The sequence below is a fragment of the Atractosteus spatula genome, chromosome 22, assembly GCF_055471065.1.
Source record: "Atractosteus spatula isolate fAtrSpa1 chromosome 22, fAtrSpa1.hap1, whole genome shotgun sequence".
NCBI lineage: Eukaryota > Metazoa > Chordata > Actinopteri > Semionotiformes > Lepisosteidae > Atractosteus > Atractosteus spatula.
This window is the reverse complement of record NC_142727.1, coordinates 1091145-1118922: the sequence shown is the minus strand read 5'-3', so window position 1 is coordinate 1118922 and position 27778 is coordinate 1091145. Positions and strand designations below refer to the sequence as shown.

General features: G+C 60.0%; 4 protein-coding genes across 14 annotated transcripts; 1 reads left to right on the top strand and 3 right to left on the bottom strand.

The window, feature by feature from the left end:
• Nucleotides 1-513: 513 nt before the first annotated feature.
• Nucleotides 514-5112, bottom strand: LOC148816418 (uncharacterized). 2 transcript variants are annotated; one of them, XR_016094681.1, is made up of 3 exons: nucleotides 4808-5112; nucleotides 3304-3556; nucleotides 514-1546 (listed from the first exon to the last, which is right to left on the bottom strand). XR_016094681.1 is itself a non-coding variant. In XM_088939791.1 (3 exons), the coding sequence occupies exons 1-3, from the start codon at nucleotides 3728-3730 to the stop codon at nucleotides 708-710; spliced, it is 1092 nt and encodes a 363-aa protein (XP_088795917.1). In that variant the 5' UTR covers nucleotides 3731-4041; the 3' UTR covers nucleotides 514-707. The 2 variants fall into 2 exon arrangements, 1 of the variants encoding a protein (XP_088795917.1); XM_088939791.1 differs by lacking the exon at nucleotides 4808-5112 and having other exon boundaries at nucleotides 514-738; nucleotides 913-1546; nucleotides 3304-4041.
• Nucleotides 5113-5837: 725 nt separating this feature from the next.
• Nucleotides 5838-14579, bottom strand: u2af2a (U2 small nuclear RNA auxiliary factor 2a). Of its 6 annotated transcripts, none has more exons than XR_016094680.1 (12): nucleotides 14055-14552; nucleotides 11924-12116; nucleotides 11385-11491; nucleotides 11121-11272; nucleotides 10802-10918; nucleotides 10555-10693; nucleotides 10387-10466; nucleotides 10164-10285; nucleotides 9855-9945; nucleotides 9189-9440; nucleotides 6291-8884; nucleotides 5838-6212 (listed from the first exon to the last, which is right to left on the bottom strand). XR_016094680.1 is itself a non-coding variant. In XM_088939786.1 (11 exons), exons 1-11 carry the CDS (start codon nucleotides 14101-14103, stop codon nucleotides 8750-8752), a joined length of 1434 nt encoding a protein of 477 aa, XP_088795912.1. In that variant the 5' UTR covers nucleotides 14104-14579; the 3' UTR covers nucleotides 5838-8749. The 6 variants fall into 6 exon arrangements, 4 of the variants coding, with proteins under 4 accessions (XP_088795912.1, XP_088795914.1, XP_088795913.1 ...); XR_016094679.1 differs by having other exon boundaries at nucleotides 5838-7132; nucleotides 7172-8884; XM_088939786.1 differs by having other exon boundaries at nucleotides 5838-8884; nucleotides 9855-9941; nucleotides 10163-10285; nucleotides 14055-14579.
• Nucleotides 14580-19343: 4764 nt separating this feature from the next.
• ccdc106a (coiled-coil domain containing 106a) lies at nucleotides 19344-25993 on the bottom strand. Of its 2 annotated transcripts, XM_088939789.1 has the most exons (8): nucleotides 25908-25993; nucleotides 24106-24154; nucleotides 23729-23827; nucleotides 22875-23078; nucleotides 22227-22271; nucleotides 21855-22049; nucleotides 21318-21530; nucleotides 19344-19696 (listed from the first exon to the last, which is right to left on the bottom strand). In XM_088939789.1, exons 2-8 carry the CDS (start codon nucleotides 24140-24142, stop codon nucleotides 19380-19382), a joined length of 1110 nt encoding a protein of 369 aa, XP_088795915.1. In that variant the 5' UTR covers nucleotides 24143-24154; nucleotides 25908-25993; the 3' UTR covers nucleotides 19344-19379. The 2 variants fall into 2 exon arrangements, with proteins under 2 accessions (XP_088795915.1, XP_088795916.1); XM_088939790.1 differs by lacking the exons at nucleotides 21318-21530; nucleotides 25908-25993 and having other exon boundaries at nucleotides 24106-24945.
• LOC148816415 (transmembrane protein 238-like) lies at nucleotides 25117-27717 on the top strand. Of its 4 annotated transcripts, XM_088939798.1 has the most exons (4): nucleotides 25131-25250; nucleotides 25548-25969; nucleotides 26723-27060; nucleotides 27286-27717. In XM_088939798.1, exon 3 carries the CDS (start codon nucleotides 26725-26727, stop codon nucleotides 27058-27060), a length of 336 nt encoding a protein of 111 aa, XP_088795924.1. In that variant the 5' UTR covers nucleotides 25131-25250; nucleotides 25548-25969; nucleotides 26723-26724; the 3' UTR covers nucleotides 27286-27717. The 4 variants fall into 4 exon arrangements, with proteins under 4 accessions (XP_088795927.1, XP_088795924.1, XP_088795923.1 ...); XM_088939801.1 differs by lacking the exon at nucleotides 25548-25969 and having other exon boundaries at nucleotides 25117-25250; XM_088939797.1 differs by lacking the exon at nucleotides 25131-25250 and having other exon boundaries at nucleotides 25414-25969.
• Nucleotides 27718-27778: the final 61 nt, after the last annotated feature.

The following is a 27778-nucleotide window of genomic DNA, read 5'->3' as shown; positions in this document are numbered from 1 at the left end:
AACTCCTACAGTTGGCAGGTTGAGTACAGACTTGTCCATTGGAATGGACGGTTGACCAATATCGTGAATGAATGTAGTTAAGCACTGTATGATAGTGGCTGCCTACAGCCCTCAGATCCCTTTTCTTAAAGCCCTCAGGTCTGGCAGGAGGAGTGTCTGAGCTCTGGAGCAGAAGGGGAGCAGATCTGAGAGAGCTGTGGCCTCCATCCCTCTGCCAGTGGGGAGAGGAGCCGGTCCTCCCTTCTCCCAGCTGGAGCCCCTGGATGGAGAGCTGAACCTCCTGCAGGACCGGAGCAGAAGAGTCCAGCTCCTGTGCCCCTGGGAGAGCAGGAACAGCAGGACTGAAGTGTGAGGAGGGTCCTCTCACTCATACAGGGGCCTGCTGTGCTACTGCCTCTGAAACCAGAGTGTTCTTCCTGGATCACTTGTTACTCCACCTATAGCATCGTCTCACACCGAAAAAATAATGCAGGGTGTGCTACTGGTCTGAAATAAACACTGACTAGTTTTGAATTGTTTCTTGCTATTTATTATTTTTTTTTTTTTCCCCCCCTACAAATGTTCAGAACTGCTGTGCTCACCACCTGGTGGTAAAGGAATTGGGAGACTTGTGGTTTGGATACAAACTAGCAGAGAATCACAGCAACCGAGTCTTCTTTCCTCTTCTGTTTGGGGTTTCAGCAGTAATTGCAGGAAATGGAAACAGTTCAGGGTGGGAGCTGCATCAGCAGGCGTAGTCTGCAAACGAACAAGTAACAGGCTTACTCGATGTGGAGAAGAAAACGCAATGTTTCACTTCTTCTCTTTTCAGCCTGGAATAAAGCCGTTACCTGTTCCTTTGCAGCCTATGCTGCTGACACACCTCCCTACTTGAACACAATCCTATTTATTTTTGTAGGATGTACTACTTACCCCAGCACAGAGGGGAGGTCACATAGAAACAGAATTCCAGTAAAAACGCAGCGAGCAGGAAAAGATGGCTCCATCTTCTTTCCCAGGATGAAACTGAGGGTCATAAACTTCAATCCAGGCTGGCACCTACCTCCCCACCTGCTAGCAAATTGCTCTTGTCCTGTTGGGAAATCTCCCTCCCACCCCGGATCCACTGTTGGGGTCTCTTGAGTAGAACCAATTTTGGGTGACTGGTTTTCCGACGGGCAGCTCAAAAATATATTTCTGATCCCTTGCCTGAAAGTAACGCAGCGCTCCACCCAGATGTCCCTCGATTCTGCAGGATGAGCTTGGAGCCGGGTGGCTCTTGTGTGGGGCTGGAGCAAGCGATCCGATGACGGTTTTGCTTGAGAGCAAGAGGCACCCAGAGTATTCCTGTTCCGAGCTCCGAGCACGCCCGTGAAAGCGCGCTCGCTCACCCACGCGCCCTGGGGGCAGCCGTGCAGGTGGCACAGCAGAGCACATGACCCTGAACCCCAGTCCTGAGACCGGCTCTCCTGGTATCCCACGATTCTGTTTCCGTGCCCCCGCTCGCTCGTTCTGCAGAAAACGACTTTCCTCCCACCTCGATCTGGCGCGCCCCGGGCTTGAAGGTCTGGGGAAGAAATGTCGAGATAAGAGCTTTTAATTGTTCCACAGACTCGGTTTCACTCCCTGTGGCACAGGTGCTTCCATAGGAAGCAACTCATTCCCTGTCTCCCTGCGTCGGCTTATAACCAGCGATTATAGCCTCTGAGCTGTTTTTCTTTTTGGCGCATGATGGACTGTGGAATATACACCTCTGTCGCCCCCTCAGAAGGCTGGGAATCTGTCTTTAGTATCACCATACAAAACTACCAAAAAAAAACATCAATCACACTCAACACACAATAAATCCACGTTAGAAACGATCAATAGTCACACTAACCCTCCGGCCCCCTCAGGGAAGAGTCCCTGAGCTGACAGCGCAGGGAGCGTGGGTCACTGTCCAGAAGCACGCCTGGAGGAACCGGAGAGATGGGCAGGCAACAGGTCCGGCGCCGAAGCCGCACGACCTTCGACCTTCGACCTTGCGGTAACCTACAGCAGCTAGTACCCCCCTCCCTGAAGACAACAGGGGGGAATTCGAATGAAGAGCTGAGCTGTCCTCCGACCTGTGCCGTAACTCAGCTCTTCCAGCTGGCTCTCTGTGGTCGACCAGTTATTTTACTAGTAATAGTAACAATTCTGGCCGTTTTCCCTGAACTCTTCACGCTCAGACTACCAGCACCGCGATTCCAGCACGGGCGTCATGTGCCGGCGCTCTAGAAGCTCTCTGGAAACCGCGCTGACCCCCCACCCCCCGGCTTCCTGATCAGAGACGCACTGGCCCTCTGCAAACTTCACCCGTCCGCCTGTCGCCGTTCCCAGCTATGTGAATCACTGAGCGCCCCCCGCCGGCTGGTCAATCAGGGGGCGCGGCTGGAAACCGAGCGTGTCCCGGGCGCAAGAGGCCAGTTCTAACACTTTACCAACAGTCCTGTGAAGCTGAATGACCGACACCGCCCTTCAACAGACGAACAGACGGCCCCTGCGCTTTCATTTCGCTCAAACAGTGCAGAGGACAAAGCGCACAGCCCCGGGGACCCCCAGTATTTAACACAACTGCCTTCGGAAACGTGCTGCTCGTCACAACCCGCTGCGAGCGACCTGTCAGAAAACCCCGAAAATCCCTAATCCCTAATCCCTGATCGCCCAGGGACCCGACTCAAACCCAGCCGCCGCTCCTACAGCTTGTGGTTCAGGATCGTAGTGGCACGGAGCCGGAGTCGAGAAAGGCACAACGCGCGTATTCTGGAAATAAACCCGTATTCTCTCTCCCGGGGACTGGAGGCTCCACAGTCCAGACTCCCTCGAATGCAGAAGCTCGGTTTTGAACTGTAAGATGTCGACTTACCTGGCGTGTTCTCCGCGCTCCAGCACTAACTGGTCTCGTCACGCTCCCGGGCAGATCCGGAATCACTCAGCGAGCAACAAACCGCGTCCGCATCGCTTGAGCGGATCATTTTAACACCGAACAGGGGCTGCAGCCCCTCTGGACTGGACTGGACCCGACCCGCACCGGGTCCGGACTGAGGGGCTCCGGCGGAGTTCAACACTGATCCAGCCCGAGAGGTCGCCTTGTCAGGGCTCCGCGCGGGCCTGGCGGTGTTTGTGCTTGCTCCCGTTCGTGCTCCGTGTTGTATAGGTGCCGTATTATCCTCCCGTGCTCCGTCTTTTAACACGGGGAGGGGGGGGGGGGGTATTGGGTAGGACACCAGCCACCTCATCAAATGTGAACGCGTGCCAGCTGTTTTGGAGTCCTGTGAAAGAAAAACACAGCTGGAGACGTACCAGGTTCGGGGCACCATGGCGAGGTGACTTCTCCCTGTCGGCGCTGGGAGGCCTGGGTCTGGGTCCTGGGGTGCTGTCTGTGTGGAGTTTGCTTGTCCCTCCACAGTCCAAAGACGTGTTGATTGCCCCTTTGGGAAAACTGCCCGCGCCGTGATTGTGTGTGCGCGCGCACTGGGATGGACTGGCATCCCGCCCAGGGTGTACCCCGCCTTCTGCGCGTTGCCTGCTGGGATAGCTCCCCGCACCCCCGTCGCTGCAGGCAGGGTGAGAAACCGAAAGGGGGAGAGGAGTGGGATATCGAGCCCATGCTGGGACACCTGCTCTCGTCAGTGCTGAAACCATCAGGGGACACCGAGTCGAACCAGCTAGAATTCCTTTTAAATTTAAAAACCGTTAGAGATTTACAGAATGAAAAAGACATAGACATAGAAATGGAATGATGTAAAAAGTTTAATCTTCAGCGTTTATCATTGGGAATTCCTCTGACGCTAAGTGCGTCGAGTTTTGTATCTGCTTTAATATTGTGTCTCGTTTTTGTTGTTGTTGTTGTTATTATTCCTGATATTTAAAATAATAAAACAAGAAGTCGAGCCAGCTCTCCGTGGACTCGTGTAGCACCAGCGCCGCCTGGCGGAGCTCTCGACAGGCGCGGCAGCTCCTCGTGTTATAATAATAATAATAATAATAATAATTCTTACACTTCTATAGCGCTTTTCTGGACACTCCACTCAAAGCGCTTCACAGGTCATGGGGATCCCCTCCACCCCCACCAGTATGCAGCCCCACCTGGATGATGCTCCAGTCCGCTCCCCACACACCAGCTCTCAGTGGGGAGGAGAGCAGAGTGATGAAGCCAGCTCAGAGAGGGGGGTTATTAGGAGGCCATGACTGGTAAGGGCCAATGGGAGATTTTTGGCCAGGACGCCAAACTTCCCATTGACTCACCTCAAAACGACGTTTTCAAAGACGACGCGTTGGACCTGTGTCACTCGCAACACGGGACCAGTTTAACGATGAAGCAACAGCTGTTTAGGATTAACAGCTGATCATTATCCGGAAATGAAGGGAGTAAAAATAACATCTACAGGGTAACAATACACTTTTTATCTCATACTTCAGACTTTAAAAGATTATAACAAAGTGTTAATGCAGCGCATCCACATACGCGTGGTTTCTAATAATCTGATAATAAGTGCGAAAGCCCTCTGTATCAGTGAGATCTTCACTAATTTAATGAGCGCCGGTGCGCCTATTGTACTATATGATATAATAATTCTGCATTATGGATACACACGGGTCTCCGGGACAGCAGTAGCCCCGAAACTTTACTACATGTATCTGTGTCATGTCCTGCTGTATAAACACCCTGGGTTCATGTGCAAAGACATATAAAGAAAGAGTCTAATATCGAGAGTACTTTCAAAGAAATAGATGTTACGTTAAACTTTAATCCCATTGAAAATGTGAAAATATCCTTTGCAATTGACTTAATCATTATACTTACAGGTTGTTATAGACATCAAGTGAAACGGTCGTTTGTCTGAACAGTTCAGATGTCAAGACGTCCTTACAGACGCTATCGAAATGACAAAACTGCGCGGAGCCCGTCTTCGTTTACCTTGTTTAATCCTCTTCCGTAAAGTGTAACTGTATTACAGTACGTACCCCCGACGATGTCATTGATATGTTTCACGGGCATATTTTTGTATTGCATGCGTTTTTGTTGTTGCAATAAACAAAAGTTTCAAAACGGAAAAAAAAAGCAGCGAGGGGCTTCCTGGGCGCCCGCTCGTCCCCTATCACGTGATCGGGGCCGGCGAGCGGCTCACTGTGAAAGACAAGAGCGCCAGCCAATCGGAGAGCCGGGTTCGGAGTGGGCGATTGGTCGCTCGATTGACAAGCGCGTCACCCAACGGCGATCGCGGACTCGCCAGCCGCCCCCGAAGCCCCGCCCAGTTCCGCAGGCGGGCCTACGGCACTTCCGGCTCATTGTCTGTTGGAGGCGCAGGAAGGTTCCGTCTAATATCGGAGTAGAACCGATCTCGGAGTAGGACGAGTTAAGTGTTGCACTGGGACATCCGTGTGCTTGCGCTGCTCGGTGCAGCTATTTTAGGTTTAATAGCCCCGCCCTATACGTAGTTGTTTGCCCCACGCACACCACTGCGAGGGGGGACAGGGGTAGGCGATTCCAGAAGAGCCCTTACTGAACTGGTTGCACTCCGCTTCTGCTTTTCTTAGTACCACCATCCAGTCCCCTCCCTGTATTGTCATCGTGTTTTATCTTGGGTATTCTTATTTCTTGCTGTTGTCATTCTGTAAAGCCTGTTGAGAAGCCACCCTTAAAGGCATTATAAATAAAATTGTTTATTATTATTACTGCAGAAATGGAGCAGAGCACCCAGAGTCCTCTGGAGGACAGACCTGGGCCAGACCCCACCCCCGCGCTCCTGGCCCCTTCGGCCCTGCCCCTGCCCCTGCCCCAGACCTGGTCGATTCTTACCCCACCCTGCCCCACACTGAGAAACCAGACATAAAATACACCAAAAATTTAATGAGTAAAGTCGATTTCCAAAAGAAAAAAAAATAAAAACTTACAATGAGATTTTTTTTTCCTGCTTTCAATTTGGAAAAAACAAACATTTAACTGCCACAAGAACAAAAAGAGTACAGACGATTACGCCGAGTGTGAACAGCAGACGACCGCCCTCTCTCCCCCCGGCTGAGCTGCTGCAGGCCGTCCGGCCATCGCTCCTGGTCCTGGAGCCTGCAGTCCGCACCCGGCCACAGGCACCGAGTGTGTGTGTGCGTGTCAGCGTGTGTCTGCGTGCCTGTACAGCGCCCGTCTGTGTCTGTGTGGCGTCAGTGTGTGCCTGTACAGCACCCGTCTGTGTCTGTGTGTCTGCGTGTGCCTGTACAGCGCCCGTCTGTGTCTGTGTGTCTGCGTGTGCCTGTACAGCGCCCGTCTGTGTCTGTGTGTCTGCGTGTGCCTGTACAGCGCCCGTCTGTGTGGCGTCAGTGTGTGTCTGCGTGCCTGTACAGCGCCCGTCTGTGTCTGTGTGTCTGCGTGTGCCTGTACAGCGCCCGTCTGTGTGGCGTCAGTGTGTGTCTGCGTGCCTGTACAGCGCCCGTCTGTGTCTGTGTGTCTGCGTGTGCCTGTACAGCGCCCGTCTGTGTGGCGTCAGTGTGTGTCTGCGTGTGCCTGTACAGCGCCCGTCTGTGTCTGTGTGTCTGCGTGTGCCTGTACAGCGCCCGTCTGTGTGGCGTCAGTGTGTGTCTGTGTGCCTGTACAGCGCCCGTCTGTGTCTGTGTGGCGTCAGTGTGTGCCTGTACAGCGCCCGTCTGTGTCTGTGTGTCTGCGTGTGCCTGTACAGCGCCCGTCTGTGTGGCGTCAGTGTGTGTCTGCGTGCCTGTACAGCGCCCGTCTGTGTGGCGTCAGTGTGTGTCTGCGTGCCTGTACAGCGCCCGTCTGTGTGGCGTCAGTGTGTGTCTGCGTGCCTGTACAGCGCCCGTCTGTGTCTGTGTGTCTGCGTGTGCCTGTACAGCGCCCGTCTGTGTGGCGTCAGTGTGTGTCTGCGTGCCTGTACAGCGCCCGTCTGTGTCTGTGTGTCTGCGTGTGCCTGTACAGCGCCCGTCTGTGTGGCGTCAGTGTGTGTCTGCGTGTGCCTGTACAGCGCCCGTCTGTGTCTGTGTGTCTGCGTGTGCCTGTACAGCGCCCGTCTGTGTGGCGTCAGTGTGTGTCTGCGTGCCTGTACAGCGCCCGTCTGTGTCTGTGTGTCTGCGTGTGCCTGTACAGCGCCCGTCTGTGTGGCGTCAGTGTGTGTCTGCGTGCCTGTACAGCGCCCGTCTGTGTCTGTGTGTCTGCGTGTGCCTGTACAGCGCCCGTCTGTGTCTGTGTGGCATCAGTGTGTGTCTGCGTGCCTGTACAGCGCCCGTCTGTGTCTGTGTGGCATCAGTGTGTGTCTGCGTGCCTGTACAGCGCCCGTCTGTGTGGCGTCAGTGTGTGTCTGCGTGTGCCTGTACAGCGCCCGTGCGTGTGCGCCTCAGTAGCGCCCCCTGCAGAGGCTCAGACGGTAGCGCCTCCTCCACTGTGAGCTGTTCAGCCGGAGAGATAAATGAGGGACTCCTGCAGCTCCTCGCTCACTCAACGCTCAGCACCCCACAGAACCTTTCAATCGCTTTATTAGTACACATTTCTCATTAACTTATCCATGGTTTCCAAATGAAAGGAGTAACAAAAAAAAAAGGGTAGGAAAGACAACAAGGAAACGGGTCTGAAAAAAATTAAAGCAAGATTCAAAGTCTGTCCGGCAATCGTGTGGCTCCATCGACACGGAAAGCAAAAAGACGAGCTTGTGGTCCTCAGAACAGGTGCGAGCTGAGCGAGAGGGAGAGAGAGACAGAGGGGCTCCTGCGCCCCACTGACACCCCCGAGAGCCCCAGCAGGGGCACCCACCCCACCCCAGATACTACAGGTCAGCCCCAATCAGCTGTGCCCCAGTAGTGGGGAGCCCCGAGCCAGATACTACAGGTCACCCCCAATCAGCTGTGCCCCAGTAGTGGGGAGCCCCGAGCCAGATATTACAGGTCACCCCCAATCAGCTGGGTGCAGAGGTGCTGTCTGACAGGCTGTCAGCAGGGGGCGACCCAGTGCTCCGCAGGGCAGAAACCAGACACGCGTGTTGGTGGCGAAACCACCGACGCGAGGGGGGCCGTACACGCCCCACGATAAAACCCAGCTCTGCAGTGACGCCAAACCTGAAGAACCCAACCGTTTCACAGCGCCGCCGGCCGCAGCTGCAGTTCCACCCCCCAGCCGCCAGGGGGCAGCCTGCCGACCGGCCCGGTCTCACGGGAACGAGGGCCCGGAGAAGAGGGGGTGCCAGCCGCTCTCCCGAACGCAGGCAGGCTGGCTCTCCGCATCTTTTAAAAATCTCCCCGCCCCCTCTTCCACTATTAATCGGGCCTGGAAGGAGGAGGGCACTAAAACTCCAGGCGAATAAAAGGGGAGCTGCTGGGATCCCTCTCTGCCACAGGGATCAGCAAATTAAAATGGGATCGCCACTCCCTCCTCCCTCTCTCTCTCCCCCACATGGGTCACCCCTCCTCTCTCTCCCCCACAGGGGTCACCCCTCCTCTCTCCCCCCCCTCTCTCTCTCCCACACGGATCACCGCGGCTCCTGCAGGGGTCGGCCCCCGGCTCCGGGGCTCCGATCTGGACGGGTCACTCCGGTTCTCTCGGGATCGGGGTGCGAGGACAGCTCCAGGAGAAACCCGACCGGGCCGGAGCCCAGCAGCACCGACCACCCCCCCCCCAACCCGCTCTCTCCCCCCCCCCCCAGCTCTAAATACAAAAACTGCACTCTAACGCGTAGTAACCCCCCCCCCCCTCTCCCTCTCTCCCGCCCCCGGTACAAAAACGCCTCCTCTCCGCAGCCCGGGCCCCGCTCTACCAGAAGTCCCGGCGGTGGTAGGCGTCCGGGTCGCAGTACTTGGTCACCACGACGCGGTTGGCGAACTTCCTCCCCGTCAGGCCCTGCATGGCCTTCTGGCAGTCGAACACCGAGACGAACTCCACGAAGATCTGGGGGCCGAGACAGGACAGGAGGGGGGGGCAAAGGTTAACACTTCCTGCCGCCCACTGAACAAAAACACAACTTCCCCAGGATGTCACCGGCCAGGCTTGAGCAGCAGCGCCACCCGGTGGCCAATTAATGCCCAACACCCCCCCCCCCACCCACCCACACAGCCCAGAACCACACCTGTGGCAACAGCGCCGGCACTAACGAACTGCGCTCTCGATCTCTGACAATTATTCAATTAGCTAACGAGTGTTAATGGCCCTGCTCTCGACCCGCGCCGCCTGTCTCAGGGGTCGCGACTCTCACCTTGCCACAGCCCGGCACCTCCAGCCCGTCCACGGGCCGCGGGATCTCGATGCTCTTGACCTGCCCGTACTTGCTGCACTCGTCCCTCACGTCCTCCACGATCTCCTCGTACTCGTCGTCGTCCAGCAGCTCCTCCGGCGCCACCATGTTCATCAGGCACAGCACCTCGGTGGGGAGACCCCCCATCTGCACCACGGAGCTGTTCATGAGCCCCGGCACCTGCAGGGTCACTGGGGTCTGGTTTATACTGGTCTGTACAGAGAGGGAGACGGGGTTACTAACGCACAGACACCAGGCTCCGGTTTATACTGGTCTGTACAGAAACACAGACACCGGGCTCTGGTTTGTACTGGTCTGTACAGAAACACAGACACCGGGCTCTGGTTTGTACTGGTCTGTACAGAAACACAGACACCGGGCTCTGGTTTGTACTGGTCTGTACAGAGAGTAATTCCACAGTAGCACAACAGGACAGCGGTCCGGCCGCAGGTGTAGCGGAGCTCCTTCGGGCCCGGTGACGTCATCGCCCTCCCTGGTGTCCTGGAGCTCGCTCGGCTGGTGCCGGCGACCCGGGTCGGCGCCCAGCTGCTGCGGGAGGAACCGGTGGGGCGGAGCGGCGAGGGCACGAGCCCGCGCGGAACCGCGGCGCTCACACAGGCTGCTCACCAGAGTGGCGTTCTTGGCTCCCACGCTGGCACGCTGCACCAGCAGCTTCTTATCGCCCAGTTGCATTCCATTCAGACCCGCAATGGCCTTCAACAGTGAGCAGAGAGCAGGGAGTGAGGTTAATGCAGGGGTTCAGACAAGGGGCCCGCCACACCGCTGTCCCCCAAGACCAGGAGCCTCTGGCCTACACCATGCCCCCCCCCCAGGGCCGACCCACACCGGCCACACCCCCAGGGTCGACCCACACCGGCCACGCCCCCCCACCGAGGCAATGGCCACTCCCCTCGAGGTCGACGGTAAACAGTTACCTGGTCACTGACGTTGACGTCCACGTACTCGCAGAAGGCGTACCCCTTCGACAGCCCGGTGGCGCTGTCCTTCACCAGGTTGAAGGCCTTGAGGGGGCCGAACGATGTCAGCAGCTCCTTCACCTGCGGGGAGGGAGGGGGGGGGCGGGGGGAGAGGGCGGGTCAACGCCAGCCTGACGGACCCCGCCGGGCGCCCCCCGCTGACCCGGCCGGCGGACACTGACCTGGTCGTCGTTGAGGTAATTGGGCAGTCCCCCGATGAAGAGCTTGTGGGCGGAGTCCGGCACTACCGTGGACACCACGCCTGGAAGCGGGGGACAGAGAGAGAGAGCAGGCGGTCAGCGGGGCAGACTCGGGCCCCGGGGGGCAGGCGCGGTGGGGCGCGGACCGACCTGGCACGTAGACGCTGGGGTTCTCGCTCATACCAGGCAGCGGCTGGTAGTCGTGGGGCCGCCGGATCTTCAGGCTCTGGCCCTGGAAGATGATGCCGTCGAACGCCATGGCCTGCGTCGTCTCGTCCACGGAGCGAAACTGACCGGGGGGGAGAGAGAGAGAGGGGGGTCACATGCCGACCGCTGGCAGAGCGGACAGGAGGGCGAGGAGGACGGCGCTGCCGGGCTCGAGCGCGGGGGCCCTCACCTCCAGGAAGGCGAAGTTCTTGTCCTGGTTGATCTGCACAGCGAGCACGGGGTTCCCCGGAGCCTGGGTCAGGCCCCCCAGGCGCATCTGGGCGTTGAAGAAATCCATCATGGCCTCCTGCGGGCGGACAGACGCACAGGGGAGCCCGTCATACCTCACCGAGCACGGCCGCGGGCCCAGTCCCACCACAGCCCCACCAGTGCAGGATCCCCCCAGTCCAGTAACCCCAGTCCGACCAGCCCCCCAGTCTCGGGGTCGTTACCTCCACCCCAGTCCGCCCCAGTCTCGGGGTCGTTACCTCCAGATTAGGCCCCCTCACCTCAGTGATGCCGAAGGGGATGTTGCCGACGTACAGCCTCCTGGCCTGCCGGGTCATCTGGCTGCCCACCACGGGCACAGGGGTGGGGGTCACGGCCAGCCCGTCGGGGGTCATGGTGGGCAGCAGGGCGGTGGCAGGGATCTGGCCCGCCGCTGCAGGGGGGAGAGAGAGAGAGAGAGAGAGAGAGGGGGGGGCCGCGCGTGAGACGGGCGGGTCGCAGGCCGCGGGCGCCACACGCAGGACACACCAGGGGGGCGCTCTCACCTTGCATGGCCTTGTACTGCATGGGGGTGATGTGCTCGAACCCGGGTGGCGGCACATCCCAGTACTTCCTCACTTTCTTCTTCTTCTCACGGTGCGGGGAGCGACTGCTGAGAGACAGAACCACCGCTACTCAGTTCTCAAGCCCAGTGAAGAACTAGTCCAGCTCCCAGTCCAGTCAGCCCAGTCCAGCCTGGAGAGTCTCAGACTGCTCTGTCAGTGTCAGTGAGTCTGATTATAATCCCAGTGACGAACTAGTCCAGCTCCCAGTCCAGTCAGTCCAGTCCAGCCTGGAGAGTCTCAGACTGCTCTGTCAGTGTCAGTGGAGTCTGATTATAATCCCAGTGAAGAACTAGTCCAGCTCCCACTCCAGTCAGTCCAGTCCAGCCTGGAGAGTCTCAGACTGCTCTGTCAGTGGAGTCTGATTATAATCCCAGTGAAGAGCTAGTCCAGCTCCCAGTCCAGTCAGTCCAGTCCAGCCTGGAGAGCCTCAGACTGCTCTGTCAGTGTCAGTGTGGATCAGCGGGTGTCGGCGCTGTTACCTCCGCCTCTGTCGGCGGTCCTTCGAGTCGCTACGCCGGTCCCGGCTCCTCCTCTCTCTGCTCCTCCTCTTCCTCTCGCGACTGCGGCTCCGGGTCGGACTGCGGCGCCGGTGCCGGTTCTCCTTGTCGCGCTCTGGAGGGGACAGGAAAGGCTCGGTGACTTGCGCGGGCATGCTGGGAAACCGGCACGATTCTGAAAGAGTAGGCATGCAAAACGCTGGGTACAAGGTCAAAGGTCAAACACAGCCCTGTGGGCCACAACCCCCAAGACAAAAACCCAACCCCGCAACCCCGACCGGCGAAAATGTGTGAATGTGAAAGTGTGGACTGTAACAATACTAACACCTGGAGCGGATCAGACTGCTGCACACTGGGACTGTAACAACACTGTCACACCTGGAGCGGATCAGACTGCTGCACACTGGGACTGTAACAGCACTGTCACACCTGGAGCAGATCAGACTGCTGCACACTGGGACTGTAACAACACTGTCACACCTGGAGCGGATCAGACTGCTGCGCACTGGGACTGTAACAACACTGTCACACCTGGAGCGGATCAGACTGCTGCGCACTGGGACTGTAACAGCACTGTCACACCTGGAGCGGATCAGACTGCTGCACACTGGGACTGTAACAACACTAACACCTGGAGCGGATCAGACTGCTGCACACTGGGACTGTAACAACACTGTCACACCTGGAGCAGATCAGACTGCTGCACACTGGGACTGTAACAACACTGTCACACCTGGAGCGGATCAGACTGCTGCACACTGGGACTGTAACAACACTGTCACACCTGGAGCGGATCAGACTGCTGCACACTGGGACTGTAACAACACTAACACCTGGAGCGGATCAGACTGCTGCACACTGGGACTGTAACAGCACTGTCACACCTGGAGCGGATCAGACTGCTGCACACTGGGACTGTAACAACACTGTCACACCTGGAGCGGATCAGACTGCTGCACACTGGGACTGTAACAACACTGTCACACCTGGAGCGGATCAGACTGTAACAACACTGTCACACCTGGAGCGGATCAGACTGGTGCGCACTGGGACCGTAACAACACTGTCACACCTGGAGCGGATCAGAGCGCCCTGCACTGGGACTGTGACATCACTGTCACACCTGGAGCGGATCAGACTGTAACAACACTGTCACACCTGTAGCGGATCAGACTGCTGCGCACTGGGAGTCTGACTGACTGCACTGTCACACCTGGAGCGGATCAGACTGTAACAACACTGTCACACCTGGAGCGGATCAGACTGCTGCACACTGGGACTGTAACAGCACTGTCACACCTGGAGCGGATCAGACTGTAACAACACTGTCACACCTGGAGCGGATCAGACTGCTGCACACTGGGACTGTAACAACACTGTCACACCTGGAGCGGATCAGAGCGCTGCAGGGACTCCTTCACACGTAAAAACATTTCCAACACGCATGTAAACATCAGCCGGGCTCGGACCGCAGCAGTTCACACACACACACAGCAGCAGTTTCTGCGGAGGCGAGATTCGGGCATCCGGCGCCACAGTTTGCAGAACAAGCCGGCTGAGAGCCCACACCTCTCGCCCGGAGCTGCGCCCGCGAGCAAGGCCCACGCAAACCCTTACTACACGGCACCACACCGGCTCTCCAGGACTCGCGTGATCCCGTACGCCGAGCACGCCGCGGGCCCACGCCACGGGTGACCGGGCACAAACAGCGGGTGCAAAACACCCCGAGATTAATTCACGACCCGTGAGCGAGTGCGTGCGTGCGCGCTACCGCTGCCCCCCCCCACCCCACCCCCACGATGCCCCGGCAGCCGGCCGGAGACAATGCGCGGCCTACCGCGCCTGCAGACTGGGGTGCTCAGCCCCGCACGGCCGCCCCCCCTCTTCCTCCTCTCCGGGGACCGGCGCGACCCACCGCGGCCTCCGTGCAGCCGCCCCCACACCGCCGGCTCACGGAGCCCACGGCCATGCGTGTGCGTGTCCCTGCGTGTGCGTGTGTGTGTCCGCCTGCCGCGCACAGACACCCCGGGCCCGCGATCGGCCCGCTCGGCCCGCTCGGCCCCCCCCGCCCCCAGCCCCAGCCCCAGCCCCCGGCCCGGCCCGGCCCGCTCACCCTGCTTGTTCTCGCTCAGCTGCCGCTCGAACTCGTCGAAGTCCGACATCTTGGATCCGCGGGGGCCGGCGGCGCGGCCTGCTGCCGCTCTCAGGGCTGCGGGCGGGCGGGGGGTCGGGGCGGGCGGAAAGAGGCGGCCGTGCGCTCGCAGGCTCGCCGCTGGGCGAGTGCGGGTCGGGTCCGGGTCGGGTCCGGGCCGGGGGCCGGCGGGCGGGGGGCTCAGCTCAGCTGCTGCGGGTCCAGGCGTCTCAGCGCTGCCGCTCACTCGGGCCGGGCCGGGCCGGGCACAAAGGCGAGGGCGGCGGGGCGGGCGAGCGAGAGTGTGGCGGGGGGGGAGGTCCCGGGCGGGCTGGCGGAGCTCTGCTGTCCTGCGTGTCCGTGTCCGTGTCCGTGTCGTGTCGTGATGCGAAGCCGCGTCCCTGAAGGCCCGCGCGCCGCTCTTTCTCGACAGTTCTCTCTCTCTTGTCTCGAGGACGGGAGCGAGGAAAAAAAAGGGCCAGCCAGGCCTCTCGCGCTCGCATGCGCATGCGCACCGCCGGAAGCTGCCCCGCCCCCTCCCTCTCTCTCTCCCCCTCCCCCCTCCGGCCAGAACACAGGAACGCCAACGAGTCCGCGCCCCGGGCAAGAGGGCACCGCGCCGCCCGCTGCCGGCCCCGGCGCCCCCTGTCGGCCGGGAGGACAGAAACAACACGGCTCGGGGGGGTTGCTCGTCCTCGGTTGTCTGATTTCTCAGAAAGTTGTTGCGCTTCGTTTTACACACACGGAGGAGTACTGCAAGAAACAACAACAACAACCAGACAAACAGTTCAAAGGCACCATGCGTTTAATAAGAACTGCAGTCGAACATGTCACGGCCTGCAGCGAAAGCGGTTGGTTTCTGGCGTGTGCCGGACATGAAGAGGTCTGTGAAAACAGTCCTGAACTGGGCTCTTTCCCTGAGCTGCTGCTGACCAGAGCGGTGCACGAGCAGCTGACGACCCGGGACAGTTCCCTGACGTCCTGACAAAGGTCTCTAAGATGTTGATGTTGGTAGATGTTGTGACTTTTTAGCGCCACTGAAAAAAAAAATCAAAAATATCATTGGTCACTTACTACCCAGCTATTGTTGTGTCGTGTGCACTTTTTTTGTTTATTTTTGTAATACATTTAATTTTTCACCCTGCTGTAATCGATAGCGTTATTAGATATCGTCCGGCAGTGTGGTTTGGCCATGTATCGGATCGATTAAGAGCAGCAGTGAGCGGGACGAGAGTGAAGCAGCTCTCCTTGCAGACAGTTTGTGAGCAATCCCTGATGAGACGAGAGGGGAAAAATATAAGATCCTTTTTAATTCGGAGTATCAGCTTCTTCCCTCTGACAACGTGTTAGGCTTCCCAAATGCAGATCAAATAGATTCCCCTTGAGGACAATAGAAGTTTATCTTGCATAACAGACATCAACCTGTTTATCAGAATAATCAGAAACCTGTAGGACCCAGGACTGGACAGCCCTGCTGCAGACACACACACTGACCCCTCCAGGACCGGGACTGGACAGCCCTGCTGCAGACACACACACTGACCCCTCCAGGACCCAGGACTGGACAGCCCTGCTGCAGACACACACACTGACCCCTCCAGGACCAGGACTGGACAGCCCTGCTGCAGACACACACACTGACCCCTCCAGGACCAGGACTGGACAGCCCTGCTGCAGACACACACTGACCCCTCCAGGACCGGGACTGGACAGCCCTGCTGCAGACACACACACTGACCCCTCCAGGACCAGGACTGGACAGCCCTGCTGCAGACACACACTGACCCCTCCAGGACCGGGACTGGACAGCCCTGCTGCAGACACACACACTGACCCCTCCAGGACCAGGACTGGACAGCCCTGCTGCAGACTCACACTGACCCCTCCAGGACCGGGACTGGACAGCCCTGCTGCAGACACACACACTGACCCCTCCAGGACCGGGACTGGACAGCCCTGCTGCAGACACACACTGACCCCTCCAGGACCGGGACTGGACAGCCCTGCTGCAGACACACACACTGACCCCTCCAGGACCAGGACTGGACAGCCCTGCTGCAGACACACACTGACCCCTCCAGGACCAGGACTGGACAGCCCTGCTGCAGAGACACACACTGACCCCTCCAGGACCTGGACTGGACAGCCCTGCTGCAGACACACACACTGACCCCTCCAGGACCGGGACTGGACAGCCCTGCTGCAGACACACACACTGACCCCTCCAGGACCGGGACTGGACAGCCCTGCTGCAGACACACACTGACCCCTCCAGGACCAGGACTGGACAGCCCTGCTGCAGACACACACACTGACCCCTCCAGGACCGGGACTGGACAGCCCTGCTGCAGACACACACTGACCCCTCCAGGACCAGGACTGGACAGCCCTGCTGCAGACACACACACTGACCCCTCCAGGACCAGGACTGGACAGCCCTGCTGCAGACACACACACTGACCCCTCCAGGACCAGGACTGGACAGCCCTGCTGCAGACACACACTGACCCCTCCAGGACTGGACAGCCCTGCTGCAGACACACACACAGAAATGACCTTTAACCCCTGGCAGGTAAACACATGCACTGACACGGCAGATTTAAGAAATCAAATATTTATTACTGGTACTAATTTTAGTGTCATTGTCGTCGTCATCATCATCATCATCATCATGGTGGTCAAGATTTCTGGTTTTAATCACTTTTAAAGCACACGGTCAGCTTCCGCGGGGAGGGACACACGGGCTGGCGCGCGTGCGCGTGTGCGTGCCCAAGCGCAGCGCAGGAATGCTGGGAAACCCGACCGGAAGCTCCGTTCCCTTGTCTGGGAGAACAAGACTCTCCCTCCTGCCAGCTGCCGCCACGCGCGGAAACACAGGGAGTCACAGAGACGAGGGGAGCGCCCCCCACTCCCCCCGGAGACGCGTCGCCGCCGACACCGGGCCAGGAAGATCCGAGTGCCACCTGCCGAGTTCCTCACCCAGGCCCTGCAGGAGGTCCGGGAGCTGCAGCGCTCGAGAGCTCGTCCACAGGGATGACCGGCCTCGCCCAGGGGCCCACCCGCTTGTCCAGACACCAACCGCGCCCCCTAGAGGTCCAGAGCAGTACAACACTTCCTCTTCCTTCCTCTCCACCCTCTCTCTCCTTCCGAAGTCCCAACCCCGGCCCGGCAAAGGGGCCCCAGGTGCCCCAGGTGCGCCCCGACAGCGACCCCGGAGGGGCAGGGAGCCCCAGAGCCGCGGGAGGCTGTGGCCCCTCCCAACAGCCCCATACCCCCCCAGCCCCAGCAACGACGGAGACCGGGAGAGGGGCAGAGTCCGGGGCCACAGGGCTCCTCGGTCTTTCCCAGTATCCCTGGCTCCTCTCAGCGTCTGGAGCGTCTGCCTGTGTCAGAGTCTGTCTCTGTCTCTACTCCTCCTCCTCTCTCCTCTCCCCCCCTGCCCTCGTTCCTCCACCCCTCCACCCCTCCTCCTCCTCCTCTCTCCCCCTGCCCTCGTTCCTCCTCTCTCCTCTCCCCCCCTGCCCTCGTTCCTCCACCCCTCCTCCTCCTCCTCCTCCTCTCCCCCCTGCCCTCATTCCTCCACCCCTCCTCCTCCTCCTCTCTCCCCCTGCCCTCGTTCCTCCACCCCTCCTCCTCCTCCTCCTCCTCTCTCCCCCTGCCCTCCTCCTCCTCCTCCTCTCTCCCCCTGCCCTCGTTCCTCCACCCCTCCTCTCTCCCCCTGCCCTCGTTCCTCCACCCCTCCTCCTCCTCTCTCCCCCTGCCCTCGTTCCTCCACCCCTCCACCCCTCCACCCCTCCTCCTCCTCCTCCTCCTCTCCCCCCTGCCCTCGTTCCTCCACCCCTCCTCCTCCTCCTTCTCTCTCCCCCTGCCCTCGTTCCTCCACCCCTCCTCCTCCTCCTCCTCTACCCCCCTGCCCTCGTTCCTCCACCCCTCCTCTCCCCCCCTGCCCTCGTTCCTCCACCCCTCCTCCTCCTCTCTCCCCCTGCCCTCGTTCCTCCTCTCTCCTCTCCCCCCCTGCCCTCGTTCCTCCACCCCTCCTCCTCCTCCTCCTCTCTCCCCCTGCCCTCGTTCCTCCACCCCTCCTCCTCCTCCTCTCCCCCCCTGCCCTCGTTCCTCCTCTCTCCTCTCCCCCCCTGCCCTCGTTCCTCCACCCCTCCTCCTCCTCCTCCTCTCCCCCCCTGCCCTCATTCCTCCACCCCTCCTCCTCCTCCTCCTCTCTCCCCCTGCCCTCGTTCCTCCACCCCCCCTCCTCCTCCTCTCTCCCCCTGCCCTCGTTCCTCCACCCCTCCTCCTCCTCTCTCCCCCTGCCCTCGTTCCTCCACCCCTCCTCCTCCTCCTCCTCTCCCCCCCTGCCCTCGTTCCTCCACCCCTCCTCCTCCTCCTCCACTCCCCCCCTGCCCTCGTTCCTCCACCCCTCCTCCTCCTCCTTCTCTCTCCCCCTGCCCTCGTTCCTCCACCCCTCCTCCTCCTCTACCCCCCTGCCCTCGTTCCTCCACCCCTCCTCTCCCCCCCTGCCCTCGTTCCTCCACCCCTCCTCCTCCTCCTCCTCCTCCTCTCTCCCCCTGCCCTCGTTCCTCCTCTCTCCTCTCCCCCCCTGCCCTCGTTCCTCCACCCCTCCTCCTCCTCCTCCTCTCCCCCCCTGCCCTCGTTCCTCCACCCCTCCTCCTCCTCTCTCCCCCTGCCCTCGTTCCTCCTCTCTCCTCTCCCCCCCTGCCCTCGTTCCTCCACCCCTCCTCCTCCTCCTCCTCTCCCCCCCTGCCCTCGTTCCTCCACCCCTCCTCCTCCTCCTCCACTCCCCCCCTGCCCTCGTTCCTCCACCCCTCCTCCTCCTCCTTCTCTCTCCCCCTGCCCTCGTTCCTCCACCCCTCCTCCTCCTCTCTCCTCTCCCCCCCTGCCCTCGTTCCTCCACCCCTCCTCCTCCTCCTCCTCTCCCCCCCTGCCCTCGTTCCTCCACCCCTCCTCCTCCTCCTCTCCCCCCCTGCCCTCGTTCCTCCACCCCTCCTCCTCCTCCTCCTCCTCCTCCTCCTCCTCCTCCTCTCCCCCCCTGCCCTCGTTCCTCCACCCCTCCTCCTCCTCCTCCTCCTCCTCTCCCCCCCTGCCCTCGTTCCTCCACCCCTCCTCCTCCTCCTCCTCCTCCTCTCCCCCCCTGCCCTCGTTCCTCCACCCCTCCTCCTCCTCCTCCTCCTCTCCCCCCCTGCCCTCGTTCCTCCACCCCTCCTCCTCCTCCTTCTCTCTCCCCTGCCCTCGTTCCTCCACCCCTCCTCCTCCTCCTCCTCCTCTCCCCCCCTGCCCTCGTTCCTCCTCCCTCTAGTGCTTGAACCTGTAGGAGATGGGCAGCAGCACGTTGTTCTTCTTCAGCGCCTGCACCTTGCTGAGCGTCTGCTCGTCCAGCGCGGTGTAGCAGCGCCGCGCGTAGTCCAGCAGCTTCTCCTTGGAGGGGTCGAACTCGCCCACCTCAGCCACCTTCTCGGGCGCCACCAGCAGCAGCTCGGCGATGGGCGTGGTGGACGCCACCGTGTTGCGGTCCACGCCGTGGATCTGGAAGGCCTTGGTCATGTTCTTCAGCCTCTGGTAGGTGACCAGGATCTTCTTGTAGCGGAAGAGCACGCCGGCCGCATCCTTCACTGCGGGACAGAGCGGGAGGGGTCAGCGCAGGCACTGGACGCTGCAGTCCGCTCTCCAGCGCTGACCCACTGGACAGCAGGACACTCCCTCTCCCCACCCACACTGACCCCGTCACTGGTCAGCACAGGCACTGGACACTGCAGTCCGCTCTCCAGCGCTGACCCACTGGACACTGCAGTCCGCTCTCCAGCGCTGACCCACTGGACAGCAGGACACTCCCTCTCCCCACCCACACTGACCCCGTCACTGGTCAGCACAGGCACTGGACACTGCAGTCCGCTCTCCAGCGCTGACCCACTGGACACTGCAGTCCGCTCTCCAGCGCTGACCCACTGGACACTCCAGTCCGCTCTCCAGCGCTGACCCACTGGACAGCGGGACACACACCTGCTCCCCACCCACACTGACCCCGTCACTGGTCAGCGCAGGCACTGGACACCGCAGTCCGCTCTCCAGCGCTGACCCACTGGACACTCCAGTCCGCTCTCCAGTGCTGACCCACTGGACAGCAGGACACTCCCTCTCCCCACCCACACTGACCCCGTCACTGGTCAGCACAGGCACTGGACACTGCAGTCCGCTCTCCAGCGCTGACCCACTGGACACTGCAGTCCGCTCTCCAGCGCTGACCCACTGGACACTCCAGTCCGCTCTCCAGCGCTGACCCACTGGACAGCGGGACACACACCTGCTCCCCACCCACACTGACCCCGTCACTGGTCAGCACAAGCACTGGACACTGCAGTCCGCTCTCCAGCGCTGACCCACTGGACACTGCAGTCCGCTCTCCAGCGCTGACCCACTGGACAGCAGGACACTCCCTCTCCCCACCCACACTGACCCCGTCACTGGTCAGCACAGGCACTGGACACTGCAGTCCGCTCTCCAGCGCTGACCCACTGGACACTCCAGTCCGCTCTCCAGCGCTGACCCACTGGACAGCGGGACACACACCTGCTCCCCACCCACACTGACCCCGTCACTGGTCAGCGCAGGCACTGGACACCGCAGTCCGCTCTCCAGCGCTGACCCACTGGACACTCCAGTCCGCTCTCCAGCGCTGACCCACTGGACAGCAGGACACTCCCTCTCCCCACCCACACTGACCCCGTCACTGGTCAGCACAGGCACTGGACACTGCAGTCCGCTCTCCAGCGCTGACCCACTGGACACTGCAGTCCGCTCTCCAGCGCTGACCCACTGGACAGCAGGACACTCCCTCTCCCCACCCACACTGACCCCGTCACTGGTCAGCACAGGCACTGGACACTGCAGTCCGCTCTCCAGCGCTGACCCACTGGACACTCCAGTCCGCTCTCCAGCGCTGACCCACTGGACAGCGGGACACACACCTGCTCCCCACCCACACTGACCCCGTCACTGGTCAGCGCAGGCACTGGACACCGCAGTCCGCTCTCCAGCGCTGACCCACTGGACACTCCAGTCCGCTCTCCAGTGCTGACCCACTGGACAGCGGGACACACACCTGCTCCCCACCCACACTGACCCCATCACTGGTCAGCACAGGCACTGGACACCGCAGTCCGCTCTCCAGCGCTGACCCACTGGACACTGCAGTCCGCTCTCCAGCGCTGACCCACTGGACAGCGGGACACACACCTCTCTGCCGCTCCCGGCCGCGGGAGATCCGGATGACGCGCCGCCGCTTGACCCCCAGGTGACCCCGGGCCCCCGCGGTCCCCCGGGCGCCCCGCCGCGTGCCCCCGCACTCGGACAGGTCCTCCCCCGACATCACTTCCTCCTCCTCCAAGATGCCCTCCTCGTCCTCCAGCAGCTCCTCCTCCTCTCCCAGCATGCCCAGGGAGAGCGACTCTGCGCAGAGACGGGACAGGCAGCGTCACACGGGTTCGAGGGCAGGAGCTGCCGTCTCACCGGCTACTGCTCTGGTGCTTCACCCCCCCCCCCCCCATACACCCCCACACCCACCCCATACACACACACACCCCCATACACCCATACCATATACCCCCATACACCCACACCCCCCTATACACCCCCTCCATACACTCCCATACACCCTAATACACCCACACACACACCCCATACACCCACAGATTCCCACCCCCACTCACACCCTCCATACACACACACTCACCCCCCACTCACAAACACATTCTCACCCCCCCCGCCACTCACCGGGGATGTCAGCCAGCTGGCTGTGGCTGTTGCCGCTGTGTGTCTGCGCGTGTGGCTGTGGGTGCGTGTACGCAGTGGACAGGGCGCTGCCGAGCGGCTGGCCGCCCAGCCCGGGGGGCGGGGCCTTGGCGCCCGGGGGGGGCGGGGGGGCGGCTCTCCGCGAGAAAGCCTGGCGGGGCGGGCGGCAGTGCTGGTCTGGGGGGGACAGGGGGACAGTGGGGTTAACCAGCTGGACAGGACGAGAGCCCAGACTTCCAACAGCACATCCGTCTGCGGTCCAGACTCAAGCAGACACAGGCTGAGGGACGGGTTCATACTGAGACTGAGACACAGACAGACAGCACAGAGACAGAGACTGGGAGACTGACCTACCGTTATCTCTTCGTCTCTCCCATGAGTAAGTTCTGGAGTCACCATCTGAAGGCAGGAATAGACAGTTTATTCAAATACATCCATCAGTTGCCTGAATAAAACCGTGCTTTAAGCCGTGTGTGAGGAGTGTCTCTAGGGTCTATATTAGGGTCTATATTCATCTCTGGGTGTGAGGAGTGTCTCTAGGGTCCATATTAGGGTCTATATTCATCTCAGTGTGTGAGGAGTGTCTCTGGGGTCTGTATTCATCTCAGTGTGTGAGGAGTGTCTCTGGGGTCTGTATTCATCTCAGTGTGTGAGGAGTGTCTCTGGGGTCTGTATTAGGGTCTGTATTAATCTCTGTGTGTGAGGAGTGTCTCTAGGGTCTGTATTAATCTCAGTGTGTGAGGAGTGTCTCTAGGGTCTATATTAGGATCTGTATTAATCTCTGTGTGTGAGGTGTGTCTCTAGGGTCTGTATTAGGGTCTGTATTAATCTCTGTGTGTGAGGAGTGTCTCTAGGGTCTGTATTAGGGTCTGTATTAATCTCTGTGTGTGAGGAGTGTCTCTGGGGTCTATATTAGGGTCTGTATTAATCTCAGTGTGTGAGGTGTGTCTCTAGGGTCTGTATTAGGGTCTGTATTAGTCCTGTGACAGATGTGCGCCTCACCCTCCCGGCGTCGCTCCGTGCTGCTGTTCTCCTGGCTCTTGGTGGAGGAGATGAACCGGTCCAGCTGGCAGCGCAGGAAGTCCCTCTCCTCCTCCAGGTCCTCGATGCGCTTCTGCAGCCAGGAGTTCTTCTCCAGCGAGATCTGCAGCTGTGTGCGCAGGTTGGTGATCAGCAGGTAGGAGCTGGTGGGAGGCCCCGCGGGCTCTGAGAGAGGGAGAGAGAGAGACAGGCGGGCGTTTGAGACAGACGCTGGGTTGGAGACACCGAGACGAGACAGGAGAGAAGGCAGATCGGGCAGCGAGCCACGCGGGAGGAGACGACAGCCCCTGGAGGAAGAGCAGAACAGGACGTGTACATACTGGTCACGTCCACCACTGCAATATTAATACTCTTCCACATTGTGGACGGTGTTCCTGGGATCTGTCCAATCAGCCTTCACCAAGGGGTTATGCTAAGATGCAATAAAGCTGACTTGATTTAGCAGCTGCAGCTACATAACAACAGACAGGACCCTCACACACACAACTTAACAAATAAACAGGACAAAGCAGATCAGATCCATCTGCGACGCATCACAGGACAGGACTTAGGGCAGCACAAAGCAGTTCAACTTGCGCTGCACGTCAAAGGACAGGACATATATCCAGAACAAACCATAAAACTGTGAACCCTAACTGGCTTCCTAGCCTACACTGTCCATAACACAGGACAGGGCGTCTGTCCTGCGGGGACGATCCAGTGCATCGCTGTCCTGTCCTTTATGGAGCGTGCTAAAACTGAATCCGGACGAGCCCGTGTCCAGCTGCTCTGATAAGAATCTCCCACCACCACCCAGAGACTCGTCAGTCTCTTACCTTCGAAGTTCTGCTCATTCTGGTTGAAGTACACGGGCTGCTCAAAGTTATTTTCCTCAAAGGGAATGGAGATCTCGTACTCATCCTCATCCCTCTTCACTGATGGGGGGGGGGGGGGGGGGAGAGAGAGAGATTAATTACACAATTAAGTATAAAACACCGCCCCCCCCCTTACTGGGCCAGACACCACTCCAACACACACCAGGATCGAACGCGAATGGTACTGACCCCGCCCCCTTACGCCACAGAGCCCCGCCCCCCGTACTTCACCATGGCACCCGGCTCCACCCCCTACGGCCCCACACCCACACCAGCTGGCCGACTGGACACAGCTGGACAGCCTAGGGGGCAGCAGTGGACAGGCCCCGCGCACCCACCTGTTCGTTTCCTCGCGTTGCTCGTCTCATCGTTCATATTTCCGCCGTCCTCCGGAGTCAAACGACAAAAAAAAAAAATGGAAAGAAAAAAACTCTCTCTCTCTCTCCCAGACGCCGGGCGCCGAGGGCGGTAATCAAGCTTAATCACCGCTCTGCCTCGCAGCCTTAACTACCGCCTGGCTGACGCGAGAGCCGGGCGGCCCGGAAACCGAGCTCAGTTCGGGGACACGAAATACAAGCCGCACACGGGGCTCGGCTCCGACCCGACCCTGCTCCTACAGCCGCCGGCCGAAGGGCCACATGGTGTCGCTGACCCGGCTGCCCGGAAACCGCCCCCCTCCGCCAGGCTCGGTCCCGAGTCCGGTCCGGTCCGGTCCAGCCCAGCCCAGCCCAGCCCGAGCGGAACAGATCCCCGAACCCCGGACCTCCGCTGTCCAACCCCCGTCCTCCTCCTCCCTCCTCCTCCCCGCACGCCCGGATCCGCCGGGCCGGGCCGGCCCGCACTGGAGTGGACTGGACCGGACCGAGCCGGGCCAGAAACGCCGGGCCCAGCGACCCTAGCGCAGGAGAGGAGGGTGAATCATGCTGTCGCTGCTCGTGTTTGGCTCTGTTGCAGAAAAACGGGAACGGTGCCCGGGTCTTGTTACAGACACCGCCGACGAATAACGCCGAGATCAGACCGGGGCTCGGTTCGGCTCGACTCGCTCGGACCCGGGCGCCTGAGCCCCCCTCCCCTCTGCCGCGCTCTACCCTTCCTCTCTGCGCGATTCCGCTCCCGGTTGCTCTCCCGTCTCCCCTGCGCCTCAACAATAACAATTAATGGCCGGAGCTGCGCTCTGCGCCTGCGCCGCCCCAGCGGCCCACTTCCGGTCACGCGGAGGAGGACGGAGGGGGGGGGGCGTTGCAACGTCAGGGAGCGTCAGCCAACTCCCCGCACCGTCCGCCACACGCAGAATCGGCCTCCGCCTCTAAGGGACCGTGTAACAACTATCGCACCGCTCCCAGAGCGCAGTTTCCCAGCGCAGATTCGCCAGCGAACGACAGCAGACGCCTCATGTTATTTAAATTAACCTTAATATATCAGGGACAGCAGCCAGAATCTCGGAGCCTCCCTACGGCCTAGACCGTATCCTGTTTTTCCAAAAGTAAGTAAAAAAAACATAGATTACTAAAGAGAAGAGACCACTCTATCGTGTGTAATCTTGTCCAGTTACCATTCTTGAGAGAAGCCAGGATATCAGCTTCAACAACATGGCCGGGGCGGCCTGTTCCCCACCCCCACCACCCTCCATGTACAGTAGTGCCCCCCCCCCTGTTCTCGGTTTCAGATGTTCCCGCTGGTGTCCGTGTATTTCACTGACGGACACTGCTCTTAGAGCGGATGAACCCGACTCCCGAAGAAGGCTCCACAGCCGAAACGTTGTGTCTCTTTTCTTCTTCAGTTGCCAGCAGGGAATAACCCCTCACTGGTCCGCTCGCAGAGCAGGGGTGTAACTGTCGTGTGCACCGCGCTGGTCTCTGCAGGACCGCACAGGACAGCAGTGACGACCAGACACAAGCAGCTCGTTGCAGAGAAGCGGGTCTGTGCTTTAACGGCGCGGTGCCGCCGGAACAGCCGGGGATCCCGGACCGGGGACCGGGCTCCGCCGCGAATCTCCCCGGCTGACGGTCGATCACCCCTGCGGGCAGGGCGCCGGCCCCCCGCGCTGTCCAGACGCACCTTTACAGCAGACCCGTCCACCGCCATTCCAGTGTGCGCCGGAGGGGGGCGCCGGGCAGGTGCGGGGTGTCAGGTAACTCACCTGGGAGTGGCAGACCCCGGAAGAGCCCGGGAGCGGCTGCGTGGGGGAACACGCCGGTGTCGGTGAGTGGACGGCCGGCAGCTGTGTCCAGCTGTGTCCGGTCCGAGCGCTAGAGCCTGACGCGTCGTGAGCTCCTGCAGCCCGAGAGGCTGACACGCCGTTTCGGAACAGCACAGCCCGGCGTTTCCGTCCTCAAGACTGGTTTCGTTAGGCAAAGCTGGCTTTACCGCGGTAAATACTGCTTAGCGCCAGGAAAGTGTCGGATTTCTTCACTAGTGTTTTACTACGAGAGTAAAGTATTGCTAAAAAGTTGTACGAGGCATTGTATGACCATAGCATGCCTTCTTCAAGTGTAGTGTGCCTGCGGACATCGGTGTTCTCGATAAGTACGTGCGGTGCGGCGCATTAACACGGTGTTCTCGGCAGCGAGGGCGAGCGCTCAGGCGCCACTGCGTGATCAAGGGCGGAGTCCGGCGCTTTTGCATGCTGGAGCTCGAGTCCAGCTGCCCCGGTGTTTACACACTGCTGAGAGCAGGGAGATCAGGCGGCACTGCCAACACGGGCACGCACAGAGCGAGAGACTCGGGGAGGGACCAATATCATCTGTCTCCTCTGGTGTGGAGTGGAATCTGGCTCTCCTGTGGACACACACTGGTCAGAGGAGACTGGGCACCCACTCCAGTCTGATCTCCTGCGGACACACACTGCTCAAAGTGTCCAGTCAGTCAGGGTCACTGTGCTGTAGTGTCCAGTCAGTCAGTCAGTGTCTCTGTGCTGTAGTGTCCAGTCAGTCAGTGTCTCTCTCTCTCTCTCAGACATGCGCTGTGAGGGTCTCTCTCGCTGCAAGCTGGCCCTGTTCTTCGCCATCCTGATGGACGTGCTGGGGGTCTCGGCCCTGCTGGTGGGGGTCTTCGCACCCATGGAGGTCAGGGGGCGCGACTTCGGGGACCTGCTGGTGTACTCGGGCGCCCTGCTGGTGGTCATCTCCATGGCCGGCTGGGTGCTCTGGTACAGCGGCAACCTGGAGGGGCTGGAGGGCGACGAGATCAAGACCCCAGGACACATAGGGGGCGCCGTGGACCGGCTGGCACGCAGGCTGAGCCGGCGCATCAGGGGCAGCACAGGCCACACCCATGGGGCCAAGGGGTACTGAGTGAGTGTCTGTATTCACCCCTCTCTCTCTCAGGGCAGTGTTCATGTCCTGGAGTGTCCAGTCAGTGTGTCTGTATGAACCCCTCTCTCTCTCAGTGCAGTGTTCATGTACTGGAGTGTCCAGTCAGTGTGTCTGTATGAACCCCTCTCTCTCTCAGTGCAGTGTTCATGTACTGGAGTGTCCAGTCAGTGTGTCTGTATGAACCCCTCTCTCTCTCTGCTGCAGATTCACTAGAGACTGAGACTGTCACGTGCTGTGTGTCCCGTGAGTTGAGTGTGTTTTGGGACGTACGAGGGACGCTGTTACACACTGAGAGGTCATCCTGCCCGCCCAGCCTGTTGCGTAACGAGAAGCTCAGTAATCCGAGTTCCTGGTGCAGCTGGTTCTTGGATTTAGTCAGGGTTATCGGTTTCAACAACACAACTGGGCAGCTTGTTCCCCAATCCCACCGCCCTGTCTACCCTTTAAATGCTTTTGCTTTGATTGTGTATTTTATTCAGCTTCAAGTTTCAAGCTGCCAGACTGCCAATATAGCGTACTGCCAGCTCTTATGCACTGTGAATGAGGTTTCACTGCCTTTGAATGTGCATTTTCTTGTTTTGTGCTTCATGTAAACTTTTGCTTATCGATTGTGTAATAAATAAGAATTACCACCTCCCCAGGGAAATGGTTTCTGCGTTTGTTCCACACTCCCACCACCCTTCGTGTAAAGTGCGTC